This window comes from Pleurodeles waltl, chromosome 4_1 (genome assembly GCF_031143425.1).
Source record: "Pleurodeles waltl isolate 20211129_DDA chromosome 4_1, aPleWal1.hap1.20221129, whole genome shotgun sequence".
NCBI classification, from domain to species: Eukaryota; Metazoa; Chordata; class Amphibia; order Caudata; family Salamandridae; genus Pleurodeles; species Pleurodeles waltl.
In genome coordinates this window covers 740,129,349-740,155,409 of record NC_090442.1, presented here as the reverse complement: position 1 = coordinate 740,155,409, position 26,061 = coordinate 740,129,349, and the positions used below count along the sequence as shown (strand labels likewise).

The 26,061-nt window shown below is 43.9% G+C and overlaps 1 protein-coding gene across 2 annotated transcripts in view; it reads left to right on the top strand.

The window, feature by feature from the left end:
* Positions 1 to 26,061, top strand: part of STRIP2 (striatin interacting protein 2) — a 171,891-nt gene that overhangs the window by 112,455 nt on the left and 33,375 nt on the right. For both annotated transcript variants that reach the window (XM_069229349.1, XM_069229348.1), the window contains exon 18: positions 2,584 to 2,650. In XM_069229349.1, the coding sequence (XP_069085450.1) occupies positions 2,584 to 2,650 (67 nt within the window). The remainder of the gene's footprint in view (positions 1 to 2,583; positions 2,651 to 26,061) is intronic.

Here is a 26,061-nt window from a genome sequence, read left to right as displayed (position 1 = left end):
CGGAGGTTCTTGAGGTCTCTCGGGTCCACCTTGGGTTTCTTGAGTAGGGGTTTGATCTCAGCATGTTTCTAGCTCTCGGGGTTGGTCACGGTCTCGAAGGAGATGTTGATGACTTTGCGGAGGTGGGGTGCGATGGTGACGCTTGCTTTGTTAAAGATGTGGTGCGGGCATGGGTCTGACGGAGATCCAGAGTGGATAGTGCTCATGCTTTTGATTGTGTCGTCTTCGTTCACGTTGGCCCAGACGACCAGGGGGTCGTAGTTGAAGGTGGGTGGAAGGTCTGAGGAGTCGGTGATTGGCGGGGTGGTCTGGTTGTTGAAGCTGTCATGGATGTCTGTGATCTTGTGGTGGAAGAAAGCGGCAAGGGAGTTGCACAGGTCTTGTGAAGGTGGGATGTTGTTTGTGCTGGAGCTGGGGTTGGAGAGTTCATTCACGATGTTGAAGAGCTCCTTGCTGTTGTGTGCGTTGTTGTCCAGGTGGTCTTTGAAGGAGGTTTTCTTGGCAGATCTAATGAGGTGATGGTGGTTGCGGATGGCATTCTTGAAGGCGCCATGGTTGTCCGGTGTCTGTTCGAGGAGCCACTTTCTCTCCAGTTTCCGGCAGGTTTGCTTGGAAGCTTGAAGGTCCGAGGTGAACCAACTGGCTCTCTTGTTGGCACCTCTGTTGGAAGGTTTATTGAGTGGGGCGAGTGGTTTGGCGCAGTCGTCCATCCAGCGCCAGAGGTTGCAGGCAGCGAAGTCGGGATTGGTGGGTTCGTGGGTGGTTTTCGGGCGAGGCTGGTGTTCAGCTGGTCTTGGCTGATTTTGCTCCAGTTGCGGCGGGGGATCTCTTGGGTGCAGTGGTGCATGGTGGGTTTATGGAAGGTGAAGTGGATGCAGTGGTGGTCGTTCCATGGGAGTTCGGTGGTGTGGCTGAAGGTGACGTGTGGGCTAGCAGAGAAGACGGGGTCCAGCGTGTGGCCAGCAGAGTGTGTTGGAGTAGTGACGAGTTGTTTGAGTCCGAGGGTGGCGAGGTTGTCGATTAGGGTGGTGGAGTTGGGGTCGTTATTCTCCAGGTGAAAGTTCGGGTCGCCGAGGAGAACGTAGTGGGTGGAGGCTAGGGCGTGCCTGCTGATGAGGTCGGCGGTGGAGTTGCAGAACTGAGGCCGTGGTCCGGGGGGTCTGTAGATGAGGGTTCCCCTGAGGGTGGTGTTGGGGTCGGTGTGGATTTGGAAGTGCAGGTGTTCGGCGGTGCTGAGGGTGTCATCGGTACAGGTTGTGACACTGACGGTGTTCTTGTGAACGATCACGATTCCGCCTTCGATTCCGTTGGTGCGATCCCTGCGGGTGATCTTGTGGCCATCCGGAACTGGATATGGTGATGTCTGTGGCCGAGGAGGCGTTCATCCAGGTTTCAGTCAGGAAGGCGACGTCCGGGGTGGCGGTGTCGAGCAGGTCCCAGAGTTCAACGGCGTGTTTGCATGCGGAGCGGGTGTTTAGTAGGACGCATCGGAGGTAGTTGGGGTCAGGTTCAGCAGGAGGTTTGGTGATTTCGAGGCTGGTAAGGCTGCAGTTCCGGCAGGTGAAGGGTCCCTGGGTGTGCTTGGGGGAGGCCAGGAAGCAGGCATGTGCTCGTCCGGTGTTGAGTGCGTGGAGGGTGCTGGCGGTGTAATGGCGTTGCTGGCCGTGGTGGTCTTGGGGACCAGGGGTCCTGGCACTGGGCGCGGTCCAGGCGCAGACGGGCGCTGACGGGAATGGGAGATCCGCCCAAAGCGAGGAGTCGTGCCTGGCCTTAAGGCAGGTCAGGGGTCACTGGAACAATCTCTTGACTTTCTGTCTCCATCCAGCTAACAATCTTATTAGCAAAATCAGAGGCTGCCGTCTAGTGAAAGTGCAGACATAGAAAGAAACGAGGATGGCCAAGGCAGCAGAAGAGAATTGAGGAGAAAACTACCAGGTTTCATCCGATGGAACAGTGAAAACCCTTGATGCATTGCTTTGATTGTCTCTGTTGTAATGAGAATGCTGGTTGTGAGGGTGGATTTATTTGTGATTATGCCTAACTGGCAGCCAAAGTAACATTTTCAAGCACTATGCAGATGGCTTATGTTAATATTATGTACAAGGCCACTAAACATCCATCAAGTCCTCCTTGTCACGTCTTTCCTATAGTGGGATGAATAAACGGTTAGACACCGACTTCTCAGTACAATATTGCTGCTCCAAGACAGAAAAATCTAAGTCCAAGCAGAAAAAGAAATGGCTTCATCAATGCGTTTCAGGCTTTTTTTGTGCTTTTGACTGGCAGACACCAGACAGATTGAGCTTTGGCTGTTTTTCAGTGCCAACGTTTCTGAAAGTATAACTTATAATTCAGTATTGGTTAGGATGGCAATGGTATGAATAAGCCGAAAATCGGTAATAAATGCAAACATGCCTATAGCAAGGGGCCCCACAATGTTCTTGCTTGGGGCCCCACACTTCCTTAAGATGTCCCAGCAGATAGATGATCTCCTAGTGACAGGCAGCGCTAATTTCACATTGTGCGCCTGCAGGGCACCTGGAAGTGATGTCTCTGATGGCATTTTGCTTCTTTTTTTTACAGTATCTACATCCTAGATTATCCATACTGCAGTGCCCACGAGCTTCCGGAACTGACTGCGGAAAGTCTGGTAAGAAGCACCCAAGGCTAGCCATGTAATGCCAAGTAAAGTAGGCACTGACAAAACAGATAATTTGAGCTTCTGTGTAGTAGATGCATATAAAGATATACTCACAAGGTACAAGCTCCTATGTAAAAAGATCACCCATAAATAAATAAAACACACACACACACTCTCTCTCTCTGTTTCTCTCTCTCTCTCTCTCATGAACACAGGTTAGCAGACATGCTGGTGGCCATGCATAGGGAACATAACATACATGCAGCTACTATTTCACATACACCAATAGAAATACTTAGGTCACATGCTCACACACAGGGGCTATGCATAATTACATAGCTGTCGAGTCTTCAGTCTGTTCGGGTGTAACACTTTCATGTTTTCAGTGTTCTTATGTGTGATGTTTTAATGTGTTGTCTGTGACACTTTGAGTGACACTTAACCATGATAACGCGTCCAGCCCTTATAAATTACCTGTACCTGGACACGTTGGAGGTCGGTGAATCTTTTAACCGAGTCGGGCTCTCCTCATCCTAAAATAGTCGAGTCACTCAGATCAATAATCAATAACTATTACAATCGGTAATCAATACTCAATTAATAGATCAATATAGCGCATCAGAAATCAATAACAGTTGGTATTTCGGCGCACCATGACCTTTCAGTCATGAATAACCACACCAGTTTATTAAAAGTTAGTGAATTTATTTCCCTATATTAACAAAGCTAGCACGATGTATATATGTCTCAAAACCAATTGATATATGTATATGAACATTACTAGCTGTCCATAACGGCGGAAGAAACGCAATCTATGTATAATCTGAATAATGATACACTCTGTTATCGCAATGCAAATCACCAATATGACTAACTGTATTTGACTAATTGCATACATTGGTCAGCATAACAAGATTTCAAATTAGCATGATACATCGAATGAGTACCTCGACTAACCTCTAATTAGCATTGGCATGTGGGACTTCATGCAAAACGAATTTAGTCAACACAAATTTGGAAAACTTCTAGCTAGGACCCTATCAAAATAGCAGTTCGTATCTAAAAGGAAAAACACAATGCATAATACATTTATCCTTTCATATTTACCAAATACAATCAGCATTCAAGAAAAGTCTTCGTCCTTCAGGTACCAGTTGATCAGCATGGGGCAAATTTCAAAGGGGCAAAGTTAAGGGCAAGCTTCCTTGCAGCGGCAAGGAGAATAGGGCAAAGTTACTGCATGGGCAAGACGGGGGCAAATCAAAATTAAAGTCTCTAGGGTGAGAATTCTTAAAGTCTCTTTCTCTCAGATAGAGAAAAGGGCATCAGGGTGTCGTCCAAAAAGGAGTCTGGCATCGGGCTTCAAACTGGCATCGAGGAAAATGGCTGACTTCTCTTTGTCCGGTGGGTTTAAGTAAGAAACATTCCAAATTCTGCAGGGTCTTCCATTGGAGGGTTCATAGGTTGGCTTCAAATTGTCCAATCAAAATTGTCTTTTACTAGCGCTCATTTATGCATACACTGTCCTTGCAGCCTTGGAACACAAGTTGTAACATGGGTTGCCAATTATTTTACTATCTGTACCTTCATTGTCCGCACCTGCAGAGACTGACCTTGTATCAAAGGGGATGAAACCGTCCTAGCACGAAACCTTGAAGATAAGTGTACCAGTCAGCTCTACTGGAAAAATACAACTTCAAGCAAGAATATATGTTTCATTAGTTCAAGGAAAACCACGCAGTTAGAATTCGAAACCAGGCAACTAGGCCAAAGCCTGTACTAAATTTAAGCTAAGCAAAACAGTTTTCAAACAAGAAATCATGGCATACATTTGCGATTATGACGGATTACTACATTTTCAATACTTCATGATTAATAAAGCTCGTTTACAATGATGGCGAACTACCCCGAGGGCACAATTTCCCTCGTACATTATTTTCTTTACTAAAATCACACTACCTTACATGTTTTGATTATACGATATGTATGAATATATGTCGGACCTTCTTTTTCTGCGTCATCAATCCCTCCTCTGATGACTAATTATGTCATCACATCAAATCTACCCACAAATTTTATTCCATTCAAATTCTGTATAGTAATTTGGCACTTTAAGTCAATTCCCTTTTTCTTTTAGTCCCTTTTGACTTTTCTCGATATATTTCCACCATTTTGTTCTCTATTTTCTCTTCTCTTTTTCTTTTGTTCCTTGCTTTTAACATTTTGAAAGCTTTCCATATTCCCCAAGAACCTAATAAACAAATTAATATTATTAATATTCCCTTTACTATATTTAGTAACAATCCGTTCCAAACGTTGCTGAGCCAATTTCCCACAGAAGCAAATCCTTTTCCAACTTTCTCCCAAACTCCGGGTTCTTTCAATTCCTTTAAATCTACACTTTCTTTAGTTAAGTTTGTAAGCATTGTTCTAATTTTCCCACTGCTGTCTGGTATATATGTACAACAGTGACGTGTACCAAGCATTTTGCAAACGCCGCCATCCTTTGCTAAAAGAATGTCTAAGGCAAGCCGATTTTGAAGAGTCATAGCTCTTTCTGCAGCAAGTTCAGCATCCATCAGGATTATAGCTCCTGAAAACTTTGTCAGCATGTTATCCACAATAGTAGACAACTTTCGTATTTTGATTGAATTCAATATGACTCCTACTGAAGGAATCAATGCTCCGAATATATCTCCTACCACACCAGAAGCTGTCTCCCTTTTCTGAACATGATGTGATTCAGACAGCCTTGGAAATTTCTTTAAGTCGTCTAGCTGGTAAACCTTTGGGAACACTATTCCCAAATAACACCTCCCATACCATCCTTTAGGAAGACGATAATAGGCGTTGAGTCCACAAATATAATATACTCCAGGAATAACTGGGTCTTGTCCATTCAGCATGAACGTCCACTTAGATTGAAATGCATACGTATGTTTGCATTCACTCGTTCCCACAAAAACTGTGTCATAATATGATTGATGTCTATGTATACAAAATCTCCCTACGTGCAATGTATCTAAAGCTATTTTCCCTTGTGTCTTTATTGCAGCAAAAGCATAATTATCTACAGATGTTCTTTCGTGTAATTCCCTCTCTAATTTCTCCTTCATTTCATTCTTCCTATCGTCAGTGCGGTCTAAAAATTCTATTTCTACTGGTGAAAGCAAGCATGTAAGGTTCTCTCTATGTGCGTGAGCTGTGTGAAAAGGTGACATCGGTTCGAAGAATTCTCTCATTAATTTGGCATACCAATCTCTAGCTATTTTACTCAGGTGCCCTATTATGGGGACATAGGCAAAAGTAACATCGTAATTAGTGTAGAAATAATGAATGTCCTTTTGACCATAAAATCTGGAAGCTATTATACTACATGTAATTCCGTACGTAAGAGGCATGCTGTGATACGTTACCCCTTCCACTACTGAGGTAGGTATTTGTGTACACACATAACAATCTTTCGCATCCATGGTCTCAACATACTCACTCAGTAAGCGATAGAAAACTTTAGATGAAAGTTCCTTCTTATCATGCAAGTGTCTCTCGTCTTGCTCAAGTCTCTTCAGAGCTGTTAGTTCAGTAACGATAATAGGTTTAGAAGTAGAAGCATCATTCGTCTCATTCTCATTCTTACCATGCATTCCAAGAACTATTGCTACAATGATTAGTACGCATGCGGTTATTAAGCCTATACACATGTATTTACAACACTTCATCTTACGCCCCTGTGTAGTGAAGCTAGTCATGATCTGTATAGAATCAGAAAGTTGAAGACACTTTATCAAAGCGTGTTTGCAGGTATTTACAAAGCTGAACGAGTTCAATGTTCACACAGTTTTCTTTAGCAGCTTAGTCTCTTATCGGTTAGCAGCGTTGTCTCAAAATCGGTTTCAAAGTCAATCAAGTTAGCAATGTCTTAGCCGGTTGAAAAGTCAATCAGGTGATCAATGGTTTCAATCAACAGAGTCCATAAAGTTTTTATTTCCAAAATGAAGTTCTGCCTCTTTGTTCTCAAGACTAAGGGATACGAATTCGTCTGACCAATCGTTATTGGCTACGTATGCCCACTCCGGACCGGAATACCTCCTGCTCGGTATCCTTTTTCTTTTCAATTTTGCATCTCTCTTTGATTCTTTCTCACTGGTACTTTCCTCCTTGGCCAAGTCCTTTTCTTCACTTGGTATTGGTACTACGACAGACACTTCCTTTCTTTTCTCTTTCACTCTTGGCCCTTCACTGTCGTTCAACGTTTCTCTAGTTCTTAATTTTACTGGCGATATGCTTGGTCTTCTTTTTGCACTGTGTCCACTTGATGGACCTGCAATCTCTTCTGAAGGAGTTTGAGCAGTTTCGTTCTGTTCTGCCTTGTCCCCTCCTTCTGGGGAGTCAATCAGGTTTTCCTTTTCTTTTTCTGTATCGTCTGCTTCTGGGAAAGCCCTCCTCTGATCAGGCTCTCCTGCTTCTTCACCTGTTTCGAGCCCTTTGTCACTGTTACTTTCTTCAGGCTCTTTGTCACTTTCAGCTGCTTCAGGCTCTTTGTTACCTTCAGCTGCTTCGTCGCTTTCTGAGGCTCCTCCTTGGTCTTCCCCAAATGAATCAAAAGTAACATCGTAATTAGTGTAGAAATAATGAATGTCCTTTTGACCATAAAATCTGGAAGCTATTATACTACATGTAATTCCGTACGTAAGAGGCATGCTGTGATACGTTACCCCTTCCACTACTGAGGTAGGTATTTGTGTACACACATAACAATCTTTCGCATCCATGGTCTCAACATACTCACTCAGTAAGCGATAGAAAACTTTAGATGAAAGTTCCTTCTTATCATGCAAGTGTCTCTCGTCTTGCTCAAGTCTCTTCAGAGCTGTTAGTTCAGTAACGATAATAGGTTTAGAAGTAGAAGCATCATTCGTCTCATTCTCATTCTTACCATGCATTCCAAGAACTATTGCTACAATGATTAGTACGCATGCGGTTATTAAGCCTATACACATGTATTTACAACACTTCATCTTACGCCCCTGTGTAGTGAAGCTAGTCATGATCTGTATAGAATCAGAAAGTTGAAGACACTTTATCAAAGCGTGTTTGCAGGTATTTACAAAGCTGAACGAGTTCAATGTTCACACAGTTTTCTTTAGCAGCTTAGTCTCTTATCGGTTAGCAGCGTTGTCTCAAAATCGGTTTCAAAGTCAATCAAGTTAGCAATGTCTTAGCCGGTTGAAAAGTCAATCAGGTGATCAATGGTTTCAATCAACAGAGTCCATAAAGTTTTTATTTCCAAAATGAAGTTCTGCCTCTTTGTTCTCAAGACTAAGGGATACGAATTCGTCTGACCAATCGTTATTGGCTACGTATGCCCACTCCGGACCGGAATACCTCCTGCTCGGTATCCTTTTTCTTTTCAATTTTGCATCTCTCTTTGATTCTTTCTCACTGGTACTTTCCTCCTTGGCCAAGTCCTTTTCTTCACTTGGTATTGGTACTACGACAGACACTTCCTTTCTTTTCTCTTTCACTCTTGGCCCTTCACTGTCGTTCAACGTTTCTCTAGTTCTTAATTTTACTGGCGATATGCTTGGTCTTCTTTTTGCACTGTGTCCACTTGATGGACCTGCAATCTCTTCTGAAGGAGTTTGAGCAGTTTCGTTCTGTTCTGCCTTGTCCCCTCCTTCTGGGGAGTCAATCAGGTTTTCCTTTTCTTTTTCTGTATCGTCTGCTTCTGGGAAAGCCCTCCTCTGATCAGGCTCTCCTGCTTCTTCACCTGTTTCGAGCCCTTTGTCACTGTTACTTTCTTCAGGCTCTTTGTCACTTTCAGCTGCTTCAGGCTCTTTGTTACCTTCAGCTGCTTCGTCGCTTTCTGAGGCTCCTCCTTGGTCTTCCCCAAATGAATCAGTTGCTTTGTCCTCAGAGAATATTTCTCCCTCCTCTATTTCTGCCTGTTCGCTTCTAGTTCTTTTTCGCTCTGTCTCAGCTCTTGGTACTTTGTTATCAGGTACTGGCAACTTCAACGCTTCAACTTCCTCGTCTGTGGGACACAATACCCTCTTTGTGTGACTGGCGTGAATCCAGTTGGGAACTCCCGCACACTTCACAGCGGTGGTAGTCGTCAAAATCACTTGAAAAGGTCCTTTCCAACGGGGTTCCAAACACGACTTCCTCACGTGCTTCTTTATCACGACCCAGTCACCTGCTTTCAGGGCGTGTCCTGGACCTTGGATCGGTGGCAAGGTGGTTGCCTCCACCTGGTGAGAGAAAGAGCGAACCACATCAGCTAGACCTTTGCAGTAGTCTAACACCATATAATCTGTAATATTCAAAAGCGCATTTGCAGGAACTGCTGGAAGTCTCATAGCTCTGCCCATGAGAATCTCGTGTGGGGACAGTCCAGTCTTTCTGTCAGGGGTGTTTCTCATTGACATTAGTACCAAAGGCAATGCGTCAGGCCATTTCAAGTTTGTTGATGCGCATATTTTCGCCATTCTTGATTTCAATGTGCCATTCATTTGCTCCACTAGACCTGATGCTTCAGGGCGGTAGCTACAATGCAGCTTTTGCTCAATGTTCAGTGCTGCACAAAGCAATTTTATTACTTCATTATTGAAGTGACTTCCCCTATCTGATTCTAAAGAGATCGGGAATCCAAAACGTGGTATTAACTCTCTCAAGAGTAGTTTTGCAACTGTGAGACTGTCATTTCTACGTGTAGGGTATGCTTCAATCCAGTGACTAAAAATGCACACAACCACTAACACATACTTCAAGCCTCCATGCACAGGCATCTCAATGAAGTCCATTTGCATCCTGCTGAATGGACACCCTGCTCTTCCAATGTGGCTCAAATTTACTACGGTTCCCTTCCCTGCGTTCATCTGTTGGCAAATGACGCAACGGTGGCAAACTGCTTCAGCAACTTGACGGAATTTGGGGTTAAACCAATCAGTTTTAAACAACCTAATCATGGCATCCCTCCCAAGATGAGCTTGTCCATGGTAAAATCTGGCTATCTGTGTCAAAAGGCTATTTGGAAGAACGAATTTCCCTTCACTTGAAACCCATAATTCATCTAGTCTCTTTACACATTGTGATTTGGTCCACGAGAGTTTCTCATCCTCACTGACATCATTCTGTAAGGATTTCAATTCGTCCATCGTATCTACCACCTTTAGAGCAAATATTTTGCTTGGTTCGAGTTCTGGTTCACTTATCAAATTCCATTCATCCGTAAGCAATATATAGTTCAATGCGCAAAACCTTGCGACTTGATCCGCATATCCATTTCACAGAGAAACATAGTCTTGTCCCTTCGAGTGTGCACTGCATTTTACCACTGCTACTTCTCCTGGTAGTTGGATGGCATGTAACAATTCTTTTATTGTTTCACCATTTTTCACTAGTAATCCTGAAGAGGTCATGAAGCCTCTCTGTGACCACAATTGTCCGAAATCATGCACTATTCCAAACCCGTACTGGCTGTCAGTGTAAATGGTAACTTTCATCAATGCAGAGAGTTGGCAAGCTCTAGTAAGGGCTACCAATTCTGCTACTTGTGCAGAGTAATCTCCTTGAAGCCAAGATGCTTCCAAAACACCTGTTACCGTGCATACAGCGTACCCTGCTTTCAATACACCCAGTGCATCTCTTAAACATGAACCATCAACAAAAATAATTTGATCATTTTCTTCCAATCGGGTATCTTTGATATCAGGTCTTGGTTTGGTGCAAAATTCAGTCACCTGAAGACAGTCATGCTCGATGTCTTCAGCGTTCTCAATTTCAGCATTTTCACTGGGAAACAAGGTTGCTGGATTCAACGTAGTGCACCTTTTCAGCTGCACATTAGGTGATCCCAGAATTATTGTTTCATACCTTGTGAGTCTAGCACCCGTCATGTGCTGTGTTCGGGAGCGTGTCAAAAGTATCTCGACTGAGTGAGGGACCATGACTGTTAAAGGGTGTCCCATCACTATTCCTTCACTCTGAGTGAGGCTGATACCAACTGCGGCTACGGCGCGCAAACACCCTGGCAGTGCTGCTGCGACCGGATCCAAAGTAGCTGAAAAATATGATACTGGTCTGTTTACGCCACCATGGGCTTGGGTCAAGACAGACAAGGAACATGCATCACGTTCATGACAAAACAATGTGAAAGGCTTTGTGTAGTCAGGCATACCTAAAGCTGGAGCCCTGCACATGCATTCTTTCAATTCAATAAAAGCATCCATCTCCTCTCCTTTCAGTTCAATTTCATCCAATGCATCCTTCTGGGTCAGTTTCAGTAAAGGTTTTGCTAGAGTTGAGAAGTTGGGAATCCATTGGCGACAGTAGCTCACCATTCCCAAAAACTTCCTCACCTCCCTCCTCGTCTTTGGGGGACTCATTTGAAGTACACTTGTTATTCTTTCCTTCATAATCCTTCGTGACCCTTTCTCTATTTGGTGACCCAAATATTTCACTTTCTTCTGACAGAACTGTAATTTTGAAGGAGACACCTTGTGTCCATTCCTTCCCAAATGGTTCAATAGGGCAATGGTGTCGGCTGTGCAGTCACTTTCTGTCTTGGATGCAATCAGTAAGTCGTCAATGTACTGTACTAGGGTTGACTCAAATGGCAATTCTAACGCTTCCAAATCTTTCTTTAGAATCTGATTGAAAATTGACGGTGACTCCGAAAACCCTTGAGGAATTCGACACCAACTGTAGACTCTGTCTAAGAATTTTAAACAAAAGAGAAATTGGCTGTCCTCATGAAGAGGCACCGAAAAGAATGCTTGTGACAAGTCGATGACTGAGAACCACTCGGCATCACAAGGGACTTGAAACATTATCACAGCTGGGTTTGGTACTACAGGGCAACATTTTATTATTATGTCATTTATTTTCCTCAAGTCCTGCACAATTCGGACCTTTCCACTTGGCTTTATTAGTCCCATAATTGGTGAATTACATGGATTGCTTAACTCTTCTTTCAGTACTCCCTGTTTTACAAACTCATCAATGAGTTGGGCGACTTTCATGAGGGTGTCTTGTGCCATATGGTACTGTGGGGTCTGGGGAAAGGTTACATTGGGTTTTACAGTCACTTTCACTGGTTCCACTCCTTTCACCAATCCCACCTCTTTTCCTGTCATATCCCACACTTCTTTTCCGACTGTTTCTTGTAACTCAGCAGGAATATCTGCTTCAGTGATCATCGGAAAAAGGGTAATCAGGGGATACTCTTCATCGACAGTTTCCATCTCATCCCCTTCTACACTGTCCTCTTCTTCCCCATCACTGCTCGTCTGAATTCTAATTCCATTGTTCGAACACATAATTGAACATCCCAATTTGCACAATAGGTCTCTCCCTAACAGTGATATCGGGCTTGAGTCATATACCACAAAATGATGTGTCCCTTGATAGTTACCAATTCTGACTTGTACTGAATCTGTGATTGGGTTCGTCAGGTACCTGTTTGCTACTCCCACTACTTGAACTGTTCTCCCTGAAAGTGGCAAATTTGGCACTTCAATGCTCCTAACAGTGGAACGTGTAGCTCCTGTGTCAACCAAGAATGAAACGCGATGACCCATAACTCTTCCCTCCACATACGGACCCTTTTGATCAACTTCCAAAGATGCTGCAAGCACACAATTTCCCTCCTCATCTGAACTTCCACTCTCCCATACATCGTTTATTCCATTCTCGCTGTGTAGTGGGAATTGGTGTACTGTGTCATTTTGACTCATTCCCTGACCCGTGACCTGTTGAGGAAGCATTGCTTGCTGCTGATTCATTGGTGCTAAGGGTATTTGCATTTGCTGATTAGCTACCATAGGACACTGCTGTTGCATTGGCTGCAATTGTGTCATTTGCACACAAGGCATTTGCACCTGTTGCGGTTGCATGGGTTGTAAACCCTGCATCTGGTTTATATTGTTTTGAAAATTTGGGTTCGGACCTCTCAATTTTTGTCCTCTCATAGTCTGAAATGCATTGACATCATTGTTTTGCTGACCTACACCTTCCTGCACCATCATTGGGCACTCCCGTTTCCAATGCCCGACGATTTCGCACGTGTGACATGGCATCACCTTCTTCATTGCCTGTATACCATTTGGAATCATAACGGTATTCAAATCAGGACCATTATTCACAAAACCTCCTCGGCCTCTGCCTCTCATCTGCAGCTGAAACATAGAATTTCCCTGCTGCGGCTGCTGCGGCATCTGTTGTTGAAAACCTTGCAAACCTTGTAAACCTGTCTGAGCTGCATCACCATCACCTTTTCTTTCAATCTTTTCTGCTTTGTCTCAATCTCATCACTGCAGTATTTTGTATAATTTAACACTTCATCGATCGACTTTGACTGGCAACAAATCAAATGCGATTTAATCATCTGGCTAATTTCGGGTCTCAGCCCTTCCACAAACCTGAACACAAAATGGAGCATGTCCTTTGGCTCAATCGTTTCCGTGCCACTGTAATTTTTAAACGCTTTCAACAACCTCTCATAATACGCGTGTATAGATTCTTTAACCTCTTGAGCGGTCCTGTCAATCCTTTGCCAATCCACATTTTTCGACGCAACCTTGGTTTTCAAGTGCTCGATCACCTTGTGGTACAAGCTCATTACCGTAGGTGATGGCGCACCTGTGTCCCTATCTCTCTCTGGTTCACTCGTCGGCCAACCTACAGCCCTTTTACAATCTTCCCACAAATCTGCCGGAACCACAATTTCAAATAAAGTATTCAGGTCTTCCCAGAGACACTTCGCGAGTTTCACAAATCTATCTGTTTGTTGATACCACTCAATCGGCTTCTCTCTCAATTTGGGAAAGTCATCCGTAAAGGATTGAATATCGCACCTGTGCCATGGTACATGTACAAGTTTTCCCCCTGCTGTTTCTCTCATTGGTAGCATAGTTATCAGATCGTCATTCTGTTGTTTTTTCTCATTCCGTTCTAGAGTATTTTCTTTCTTTTTGTCCTTTTTCTTAACCCATCTACTTTCCCACTTGTCTAAACATCTCCAGACCTGTGCACTCTGCAGTATCTCCTTAAGGTGTGTTTTCATCCCTGCGGATCTCATGTGTTCAAAATCTTTTGTCTCAAAGTCTAACCTGTAACTTCTGCTCAGGTGTTTGGTCTTACCTATATCGATCTCGTTTCTGTCTGCGATTTCTTGTAACTTCTTATGTATGTTGCTCACTTCTCTTGTAATCCTAGGGCACATGTATCTTAGTTCTTCCTCTGTGTATGATTCTAATCTGTTCAAACCCATTGTTCCCTCTACCAGTTCATCTGCCTCCATGCCCAACCTTATTTTATTCAGGTATTCTTCTCCCTTCCCGCTTGATGTACTCTGTGGGGAGTTCAGGCTGTTGAACCATTGTGTTAACTGTTGCGCGTTCAGTCCCATCAGTGTAGCAGTTACATCAACTGCCATTGACGGTTTCTGTAATGTTTTAGTCTGTGAGGTTAACGGTACTAATAGTGGTGGATGTGACCTTACCACGGTTGACGGAGCACAAATTGGAATTGGACTAAATTCCGACAAGGACCCAGATCCATTTGGCAGTGCCGCTATCGGAGTTGTCTCTGGAGTGGTTTCTATGCATCTTCTCCCTGTCCCATTCTGTATCATTAACCCTTGGTCGCTTGTGCTTGAATTTGCCTGTATGTACAGTGGTACTGGTGGACCTACAGTGATAGGTAGAGATATTGCATCTGGATTCTGTCTGTTCCCCGAATTCTGTGGCATGTTAATCCCCACATTGTGGTTCATCATTGCTGGCATACCTAACTGGCTTTCTACTACTCGCACTTCTTGTGTCTGCTTTTGGGGCATCGAGAACTGTGTTGATTCAGCTTGAATCAATGTCGGTCTCTGATAGTTTTGTCCTCCCTGCGCCATTGAATCAGAAGTCATTCCCATGTTATGCTCATCACAACAGTGCCTTTGAACCTGTGGCTGATAGTTATCAGCAGGTTTCAATGTAGGCATGTCTGGGTACATTCTCTGAATCGTGGTATTCGTGGTGAGAAAGGCATGTCGGAGCTGCTCGGCCTCTGAGATATTCCCAAACTTGGTGTTACATTACCCTGTATTGGTTCTGGAGGGGCAGTACTAATGCTTGAGCCTTTTTCGCTTTCCACATATGGTGGTGGGAGATCATTCAGCAATTGTATAATGAACTCCTCATCATCTGACTCGTCTCCCCTTTTCGAGTTTCTATTGCTTTCTCTCTCTCTGGACTGACTCCTGTTTGTCTTATAGGTGGCTTTCCTTCCTTCCGTCTCCGCTTCATCAGTAATCGCTGGAAACAATTTAATCCCCTGCAATACGTCCGATCTCCAAACCTTTTGTGTGCTGTCCCATCTAGCATCCGCTAGTGTCTTTTCTACTTTTCTTATTCTTGTCTCAAATTTCTTTTGTTGTTGGTTTCTAGCTATTAGCTCCCAAATTGCTAGTGCCTCAAACTGTGCTGGTCTTGGAGGTACTTTCATGTCGTATAGCGCAAATCTCAGATTTTCTAAAACTCTTAGATTAAACGACCCATGGATAGGGAACGCTACACTTCCATGTTTTTCTGTTAATTTGCACCATTGTTTTAACCAAAGACATGGCGCTACACCCTTTTCTTCAATGACGATGTAAGCTGGTGTACCCTCAGGCGGTGTTTCTTCTCCTACATTTGCTTTAATATAAACATCTCCCCTCATGGCACTCTTAAATGCTTTGAAAAATTTCATCTTTCCGTCTTTTGTTTTTCTAAAATATGTAATCAATAAGCGACTTTAATTCCCGGAATACTCTTCGCTTGCCTTTCCCCTTCCAATTGCGCTTCACGGACTGCGTCCAATCCGTGCGCGACCCTTCTCACCAACCGACCTATCCCAGCGCGGCTCCTAGTGACGTCACACTCACACACTGCGGCTGACAAAGTCCCGCAGCTTGTCCTCTTTTCATTCGGCTTTACTCATAAACTAATTTCTGCAATATAACGCGAGCACTTAACCAAAAGAATAAAACAGATCTGTCGGTTTACTACAGGAAAGGTAATACAATCGCTTCAGAAACCTTAGGGATTTTTCACTAGCCTCGGCAGTTATTCCATCTTTCTCGGTTTCCCACTTTCGCAAGCAAAATTTGACCCGCAAATTTTACTCTCAACTGATCAATGAACTATTCTAGTGCACTTTAGAATTCGTCAAATCTCAAAGTCGAAGTTTTCTTTCACTCTGCAACATTCATACCGACTTGTTGACCACGCCCGATCAACCTATTAAACCTGACCAGATCACAACATCAAACAAGTGTCGCATACACTTTTCAACATACTCCGGAGTCTCTTGACCTCGCAGGGCCCGTCTCAACATCAACAACCACGTGGACAATTTTTCTGCTCAAAGCGCTACACACACGTGAAGTTCGACGACTTCCCTACTCTCACACCTTTGGAGTAACACTCCTCTAATATCTTTTAACCCCCCTTAAATCCTCACAAACTTCTCAATTAATCTGCGGCGATAAGCTGTGCAAGCGCGAAACCCTAACTTCACTCATACCGTCACTAGAAACGCTGAGACCATTCTCATACCTCCATGTTCCTCATTCGCAAGCTCCAAGATTCCGGGAAAGTCATTGGGAACTTAGGGCATCATCATCTCTCCAACTTGTTTTATCAAAGAAAATTCTAACTTGACTCTGTCTATCGTTCGGATGGCTTCCCAAAGGGCTAAACCATCCTCTGCTACCATCTACTGATAACGCGTCCAGCCCTTATAAATTACCTGTACCTGGACACGTTGGAGGTCGGTGAATCTTTTAACCGAGTCGGGCTCTCCTCATCCTAAAATAGTCGAGTCACTCAGATCAATAATCAATAACTATTACAATCGGTAATCAATACTCAATTAATAGATCAATATAGCGCATCAGAAATCAATAACAGTTGGTATTTCGGCGCACCATGACCTTTCAGTCATGAATAACCACACCAGTTTATTAAAAGTTAGTGAATTTATTTCCCTATATTAACAAAGCTAGCACGATGTATATATGTCTCAAAACCAATTGATATATGTATATGAACATTACTAGCTGTCCATAACGGCGGAAGAAACGCAATCTACGTAAAATCTGAATAATGATACACTCTGTTATCGCAATGCAAATCACCAATATGACTAACTGTATTTGACTAATTGCATACATTGGTCAGCATAACAAGATTTCAAATTAGCATGATACATCGAATGAGTACCTCGACTAACCTCTAATTAGCATTGGCATGTGGGACTTCATGCAAAACGAATTTAGTCAACACAAATTTGGAAAACTTCTAGCTAGGACCCCATCAAAATAGCAGTTGGTACCTAAAAGGAAAAACACAATGCATAATACATTTATCCTTTCATATTTACCAAATACAATCAGCATTCAAGAAAAGTCTTCGTCCTTCAGGTACCGGTTGATCAGCATGGGGCAAATTTCAAAGGGGCAAAGTTAAGGGCAAGCTTCCTTGCAGCAGCATAGGGCAAAGTCTCTAGGGTGAGAATTCTTAAAGTCTCTTTCTCTCAGATAGAGAAAAGGGCATCAGGGTGTCGTCCAAAATGGAGTCTGGCATCAGGCTTCAAACTGGCATCGAGGAAAATGGCTGACTTCTCTTTGTCCGGTGGGTTTAAGTAAGAAACATTCCAAATTCTGCAGGGTCTTCCATTGGAGGGTTCATAGGTTGGCTTCAAATTGTCCAATCCAATCAAAATTGTCTTTTACTAGCGCTCATTTATGCATACACTGTCCTTGGAGCCTTGGAACACAAGTTGTAACATGGGTTGCCAATTATTTTACTATCTGTACCTTCATTGTCCGCACCTGCAGAGACTGACCTTGTATCAAAGGGGATGAAACCGCCCTAGCACGAAACCTTGAAGATAAGTGTACCAGTCAGCTCTACTGGAAAAATACAACTTCAAGCAAGAATATATGTTTCATTAGTTCAAGGAAAACCACGCAGTTAGAATTCGAAACCAGGCAACTAGGCCAAAGCCTGTACTAAATTTAAGCTAAGCAAAACAGTTTTCAAACAAGAAATCATGGCATACATTTGCGATTATGACAGATTACTACATTTTCAATACTTCATGATTAATAAAGCTCGTTTACAATGATGGCGAACTACCCCGAGGGCACAATTTCCCTCGTACATTATTTTCTTTACTAAAATCACACTACATTACATGTTTTGATTATACGATATGTATGAATATATGTCGGACCTTCTTTTTCTGCGTCATCAACCACAAGTAGAGCTAACCGTTCATGTCCATTTAAGTAGAAAAATTTCTAAAAGGAGTCATGTTGGGGTCGAGCGTGGAAGCACTTTGATCTGTTGTAAGTATTGTGGGCTTTTAACCACGCCCACCTCACTCCCATCACTTTCACCCCTTTGTGAGTGAACTGCTTTTTTTTTTTGTGTTTCTTTTGCGCTCATGCTCATGGCAGCCATGGCACTTCAAATCGGCTCGCACTGCCGTTCCCCAGAGAAAAACATTAGATGGTTTGGGGCTCAGAGGGGCATCAAACTGGCATCAGGCACGTAGTGCATGGTACTCAACCCCATCGGAGTGCACATTACTAAACCTCACTGGCTCTACTTATCCTTTCATCTTTCCGAGGTCTATAACTTGTATGGCATACATTTGAGTTAAACATCTGTTTATGTTTATAGTTCCAAGAAACTACTCTGAACGCGCTGTTCGGCCAGCCTGTTATCTTAACTGTGATGCAGGGGGTTGCAGGCGTTCTTGGTCCTACCACCTGCTACATCGGGCAAGCAGAAGGGGCCTCGAGAGGGGCAGCAAGCGTAGTTCTCTCTCCTGCAGGGCTGTTTCTCTTCTACAAACGTCTCTCATTAACAGTGCCCTGTCCCGTCTGGAGTACTGGAACCACCTCATGCAGCGCGCTCTCTCTCTCACAGTGTTTCCTGTCTCGTGCACTGCTGGGATTTACACAACGGGCATGTGTCTCTCCGGAATATTGTCTCCTTCATGTAGTGCTGAACTCGCTCTTCTGCAGTAATGCCTCTCACCTGCAGCGTGCTGTCTGGTGCAGTACTCGGGATGCCAAAACCCTCCATGGAGCGCTATTTCTCTTTGCAGTGTAGTCCTGTTGTGAGGAGCTTTGGCCTTCCTCTCTCCTTTTCACTGCTGTTTATTCCTTCTCCAGCACCCTCACTCTCGTCTGCAGTGCTGTTTATTCCTCCTCCAGCACCCTCACTCTCGTCTGCAGTGCTGTTTATTCCTCCTCCAGCACCCTCACTCTCATCTGCAGTGCTGTTTCAGCCTTGCATCGCTGGGATGCGTCCCATGATCTCTTTCTGAGTTTTAACTTACCCCCACGGCACTCTCGCCGTATGTCCCATGCAATGTTTAGATCTCTCACGCAGTAGTGGCTGTGTCTCCCATCCAGTGCTGGATGAGGGTTTTCCAGGCAGTCCTGGGGTCTCTTAAAATGTGATACTGTCTCCGATGGAAGGCTGTTTCGTTCAGTGTTGTGGGTCTCTCTCTCACATGTAGTGTTGTGGTCTCTCGTGAAAGTCAGAAGTCTTCCCTGCGGTGCTGCCTCCGCCTCTTCCTCTCTAGTGCAGCGTAGCATGTCTCTCTCCCGCAGTGCTGCGGTCTCTTCACCGGAGCGCACTCTGGATTTTTAGGTCGAGCGTGTAAGCGCTTTTCGACCTCATGTTGCTAAAACATCAGGGGCAGGCCACATCACATGCATGAAAGGCGAGTGTTTCACTTTACAGTGCAGACATTGCGAGTGTAGAATGCTTCCATCGCATTCGGGGTACACTTGAAGAGTGGGTGAATGGAAAGCACCCATGCACTACTTTTTAACATTGGACGTTGCCCCAGCCCGTGGGACGATGAGATGTGGAGCCACTAATGTTAATTAATAACATCTAACCACTAATGTTAGTAACATCTCGGCGTTAACTGTTAACCTTGTCTCATTCCACAAAAGCTGTATATGCCAGAAATAAATGCTATCTGAGGCTTGCGTACACTTTTAATGTGACCTTACGCAGGATGTTCTTAATCTGAAACGGAGGTTCGTTATTACAACAAAGCCAATGCCTCGAAAACACCTCATATTTACTAGTACCGGCCCTTTCATTGGAAATGTTACAAGTCTTAGTGAGTCCAGTTGGCAGGCACAGGGCGGCCTGTTGGCAGACACTGGGCACATTATTATTGGGCTTCATGGCAGAGAGTGCACGCAGGATCTTTACACACCTGCCCATAATGTAGTGCTCATCATCAGTGAACGCGACACTTCCCATGATGCGACACTAGGGTCGTGAAAATCAAATGCATGACGTCATGTTTCTATCAAGATCGCTGTTCACACTTGTGTTATGGTACACCGGCTTGTATTAATGTATAGGTCACGTTACATCATGGCTCAGTTGTTTCTCTGCAAACCACCAACACAATTATTGGACACAGATGTGTGCTCCTGTGAGAGTTACAATGCACGTGCATATATTTCTGTGCAATCCCCGTGCATGCTTGTCTTACTGCACAGTCACTTGTGTTTCCCTTCAGTGATTACACATATTTGAGTTACCGTTTATTCATGTACCCATACATTCATCATTACTGCCCAATCCTAAACACATGTATTAATCTACACATATGTTCTGTGCAGACCTCTATACACACTTGTGACTGAAGGGGCACTTGTGTCACTGTATATATTGAGTAACTGTACACACATTTGTGTTACTGCGAAAACAAGTACACATAATTGTGTAATCGTACACACTTGCATTACTGTTCAGACCACTGTCCACAGTTGTGTTATTTTGTGCACACATGTGTATTACTGTACAGACCTCTGTTATTGAACATAAACTATTTTCATATGGAGACCACTTTGTGGTCCAGATGTTACTGTACACATACTTGTGCTAACTGTTCAGGGCACTGTGCATGCTTGTGTTACGTCGAAGGTAACTAAACATAATTGCTATTGTACCCCCCTTATATCTCTGTGCAGGGCAAAATACTTAGCTGTGTTGTGTGCTCACCTTTGTATTACAATGCAAACCACTTAAAACACTTATGTTATTGAATACAAACCGTTCTCTTGTGGAAGCCACTGTAGACAACTTTGTTACATACTTCTACATACACAGCAACACAAACACATTTGTTATTGTGCAGACCATAGTGCACTCTGTTACTGTATACACTTGACTTATTGTGCAGACTGCCGAATATGTGCTTATAGTACTTCCCATCCACTTGTGTTACAGTGCAAACCTTTGTGCACAGTTTTATTTCTAGAAACTCTCATGTTGCTCCTTTTCAGACCACAGTAAATATGTTTTTTACTGCGCAGCATGAAGCATACATTTGTGTTACTGCATACACACTTGATGTACCTTACACCTATTTGTGATCTGTGCAAACCACTGGACATGTGTCTTCTGTGCAAACCACTGGACATGTGTCTTATTAAATACAAATATGTGCTTTTGTGAAAGCCATTGTGCATAACTATGTTGCACCCCACACTTGTGTTACTGTTCACACATTGAGAGAGAGCTACATTGTCATTTGTTTGCTGCAGATAGAAGCAGAAGTTAACTGGAAATGCTTTAGTTATATATAGGGCCTCTGGAATTATGTGGCAGGGAAAGACCAAATTATGAGGCAGGGTTCACCAATTTATGTGGCAAGAAAAGTCCAGTTATACATTTAAAACACCAGTAGCTCTAACTCAACCAAATGCAAGACCTATTGCTTTGCAAATGCTTGTTAGGTCGAGCACTCAAGTGTTTGAGACCTGTTGTATTCTATTCAGTGGGATTTAAGCACGCTCATCTCATGCCCATCACTTTCATTTGGTCGTGGGCTTGCCTTTCAAAAATCCCTTGATGTAATTGCTACATGCTTTACGTTTGTCTCGCCTTGGGGTGGCTTTACCGCCTTGGACACCAACCCTGTTACAGGGATAATTGCATGATTGCCAATATGTTTTACTGTGAGTGAAATACTTTTTTATTTGCTCTCTCCCCTTCGCGCTCCATGGCGCTTTCACATATTTCACAGCGGGAACTCGATCAGCAGTATTGGAACACTTTGCATGACTACCAGTTACTTCTCATTGTTTACTTTTCCATTACCACTCATGGCCTGCCATGGTGCTTTCACGTTTTACACAGCGCAATGGACAGTGTTGGAGCACTTTGAATGACTATAAGTTACTTCTCATTGTTAACTTTGTTTTTCATTCTGGCTCATGGCGGCCATGGCGCTTCAAGTTTTACACAGAGCAATTGGCAGTATTGGGGCTCTTTGCATGACTACCCGTTACTTTAATTGTTTATTTTGTTTTTCATTCCTGCTCATGGCAGCAATAGCGCTTTCACGTTTTACACAGTGCAAACTTAATCAGCAGTATTGGAGCGCTTTACTTCTCATTGTTAACTTTGTTTTTCATTCACGCTCATGGCGGCCATGGTTCTTTCAAGTTTTACACAGCACTACCCTGATCAGCAGTATTGGAGCGCTTTGCATGGCTTCTAGTTGCTTCTCATTGTTAACTTTGTTTTTCATTTGCGCTCATGGCGGCCACACTTTGCATGACTACCAGTTACTTCTCATTGCTTACTTTTTCATTCCCACTTATGGTGGCCATGGCGCTTTCACGTTTTATACAGCGCAATGGGCACTATCAAGAGCTCTCTCCATGACTACCAGTTACTTCACATTGTGTCTTAGATACCTCACATCACACTTACGGGAGGACAGTGCATCCGGCACAGCTTACAAAATGGCATCACAAAGCTTGTTTAATTATAGTTAAGCACTTTAATTTTCTTCATCATTGTATAGTGCTATGATACCCTATCCTTGACAACTCTTGTTTCACTGTTCTCATTAAAAGTTCCCTCTTGTTGTGCATGGTCTTGCAGAGCTAATTGCTCAGTGGAATTATGTGGCAGGAAAGGACAAAATTATGAGGCAGGGTTGAAAAATGTATGTGTAAAAAAAAAAGTCCAATTATGCATTTATAAAGTCAATAGCTCTAACTCTCATAAATGCGAGACCTATTGCATTGCAAATGCTTGTTTGGTAATGTAATGATCTTTAACAGACTTAAAGCAGCTGTAATGATCATAAAGTGTAAATGCAAGGCACCCACCAAGAAGTCCCTGTTCAACCGCCAGCTCTTGGCACCAAGTGTTTGTAGGGCCCGTGCTGTATGGTTTCTTGGTGTTGATCTCTTTACCATAAGCTTTGAGGGTGTATTTCCAGGGCCAGGGTCTCAGGGTGAGTAACACACAGCTGCACAAGTAGAAGTAAATGGGTCTAAAAGATAGGTACTCACAGTGTGCATGAAGAAGAAGCATAAATGGGACATAAGGGTGGGCAGCAGCTTGTGTAAATATTATTCCCTGAGTAAGTGCAGTTTTGAAGACCCACATGGTCTGGCCTCTATTTGAGCCAGCCAGACTCAGTGATTCACTGAGATTAAGAAGCACCAACACTGCTCCAAAGACAGAAAAGATGCACACTCTCCCTGTGAAGGAAGAGAAGACTGGATAGCTATGACATGCGTCATAGAGAGTAGAGAAGTCCTGGCACCTTTTTTGACAGGAAGACAGAGACTGCAGGAATGTAGTGACTTCCAACAAAGACAGCACAGGTGGGCAGGGACGTTGCTTGGTAAGTAGGATTGGGGGGTGGTGAACTTCAGATTTTCCCAACAATTAGGCTGGCATATATTGTGATAACACATTATACGCAAACCAGAGTTCAGGAGAAGGGCCTAAGAAGCAGTGGAAATGGAGAGGAATGCAGATTGGTAGGAGAACTAAGAGCGAAAACGCAATATTTTGTAATAACCAACAATATTGAGGACTTTCAAAACAGAGAAGGCGAGAGTGTGTGTGCGTTTTTGTCTGTCTGTATGTAACAATTCCTGGTGAAATCCGACAGACATCTCAGCATACCTGACTGAAAGCACCTGCACCCAACTGTTTATCAGAAAGTACATTTATGAGGGGGGGGTTCCCCTCCACCCCACCCCCCTTAGCTACACCGCTTCAAGTTGGCCCCCCACCTGAAGAAGGACCTCCAGGCATTTAAGCAAAGTTACAGCGGAGAGGCCCAGTTCAGCCAAAGCCAGGTGAGACTATGGGCCTGATTACGAGTTCACCGGACGGGATGACCCGTCCGCCGAACTTCCAATAGTGAGGCTACCGCCTTACTGACTACCTCCCCACCGAGCCCATTACAACTTTCCCACCTTGTTTTCCACCCATGAGCCACCGGGAAAGTGGCGGCAGCATTTTCACCGGCTCGTCAGTCCAGCAGGAAAATGGTGGCAGCATTGTCGTCGGCTCGTAATCGAGCCAGTGACAATGCTGCCGTCTGCAGGGTGTATGAGCACCGTCACAATGCTCACTGTCTGCATTGCATTCTGCATGCCAACCTCGTAATGTGGCAGTCGAACCACCACAACTGCAGCGGTCTGACATCCACCGCGACCATCACTCTTGTAATCAGGCCCTTTGTTTCTTCTTTATCTGGCAATGGGAAAAGCAAGACTAGAACTGCTCTTGGAAGCAGAAGGTGTCCATCCTACAAGACATGGGGCTATTTGGGTTCTATGTTATAGACCCCTCCCTTCCTTGTAACACACTTATATCCTGATTGGATGGTGTTTGCATTGCCTTCTAAACAGAGATTGAGTGGTGCTTCCCTTTCACAGAGCGAAGGAATTTGAAATACTGCTGATAATTGTTCTATTTGCTTCCGTTTGTGGAAACTTTAAACATTTTGTATTAGTTGTGCCAGATTCGTTCTATTGTCATAGCACGTTTCCAGGAGCACTGCCAGACTCATTGTTTTTACAACGCAATTGTATTGTTTTTCATAATCAAACCATGCCTCTCCATGCCTTATACAGCCACACTACCAGGCAGTCATGAAGTTAAAACTATATATAATGTGTTAAGTTGCCTACCTGTGTAGCATCATTATCTAACAATGAGGGAGGCAAAATGGTGTCCACCACAGCTACCAAATGGGACCATGTTGAATGTTAAGTTTTCAGCCTGTTCTGAATTTGTGGCCAACGTGTTGGATTCTGGGACATATAGCTTTGATTTTAACATCATATGATGGCATTTATGAGCCCACCCTTCCAAAATACTGATGCCTAAAAAGCCATGACTGGCTGAAGACTTCATATGGAAGCTGCGTCTTTCTACTTACACTGCTTCATGCTGGACCCTTAGGATATTTTTGGGACGGATGGGAGGTTGAGCCTTAATTAGGCTGTATGTAAATCTTGTGAGGAAATTCTGCCATGGCTTTCTGGCTATAATTTGGGACAAATGAATGGAAAATGTGGACTTCTGGAAGGGCAACAGCATGTCTCTGTGTTTGGTATAGTGGGGATCTGAGTAATGTCCTTCGTTATTGAAATTTCATTGTCAATATTCTATTCATCTTTTCTTGAGTTTCCATTATTCTGAGTGCATCTAGCGGCTTTTATTTAACAACTAAGCCTGTGTTACTGCGCTGTTCCTGACACGAGAGCTGTTACTAGTTCTGAGACTTCACTGTGAAGCGGTAGGTCTTATTATACTCCTTTGGTCATTTACTTTGACCACAGACACCAACAACAGATGACTACCAGGTATTGAGTGAGATATTGCTTAGGTGAGGCGTGCATGGGATCCACAGGGTAAGGGACATCTGAGAGCCCACATGGCCCAGCGGGTCCGGGAAGCAGGGATAGAGAAAGGAGAGGCACCAGTAGGCCTCAGGAGCACTGAGGGTGGAGAAGGGAGAACCAGCAGGCATAGGAGAGAGAGAGAGAGAAAATGGTAGCATAAGAACCAGCAGGCATATAAGAGAGAGAGAGAGATTGACAACACAGGAAACAGCAGGCATAGGGGACAGACAGAGTGCATATGGACCAACGGGCCAGCGACACACTGAGAGGGAGTACAGGGCAAGAACAGCAGGCATAGTGGGCAGAGTGAGAGAGCACAAAGGGACCAGCAGGCACAGGGGACAGAGCGTGAGAGAGAGCACAGAGACCAGCAGGCATAGGAGACAGAAAGAGAGTGAGTACAAAGGGACCAGCATACACAGTGGAGTACAGTGTTGTAGAGCGGAGTGGCAGAGAGTGTTGTGTATTGGAATGGCATAGTGTGGAGTCGCTTAGAGTGGTATATACTGGAGTGGCGTAGAGTGGACTGGTGTAGAGTGCATTGCATAGACTTGCAGAGTGCAGTGGTGTAGAGCACAGTGTATTGAGTGTAGTGGCATTGAATTCAGCAGCGTACAATACAGCAGCTTACAATGCAGTGGCATAGATTATATTGGTGTATAGTAGA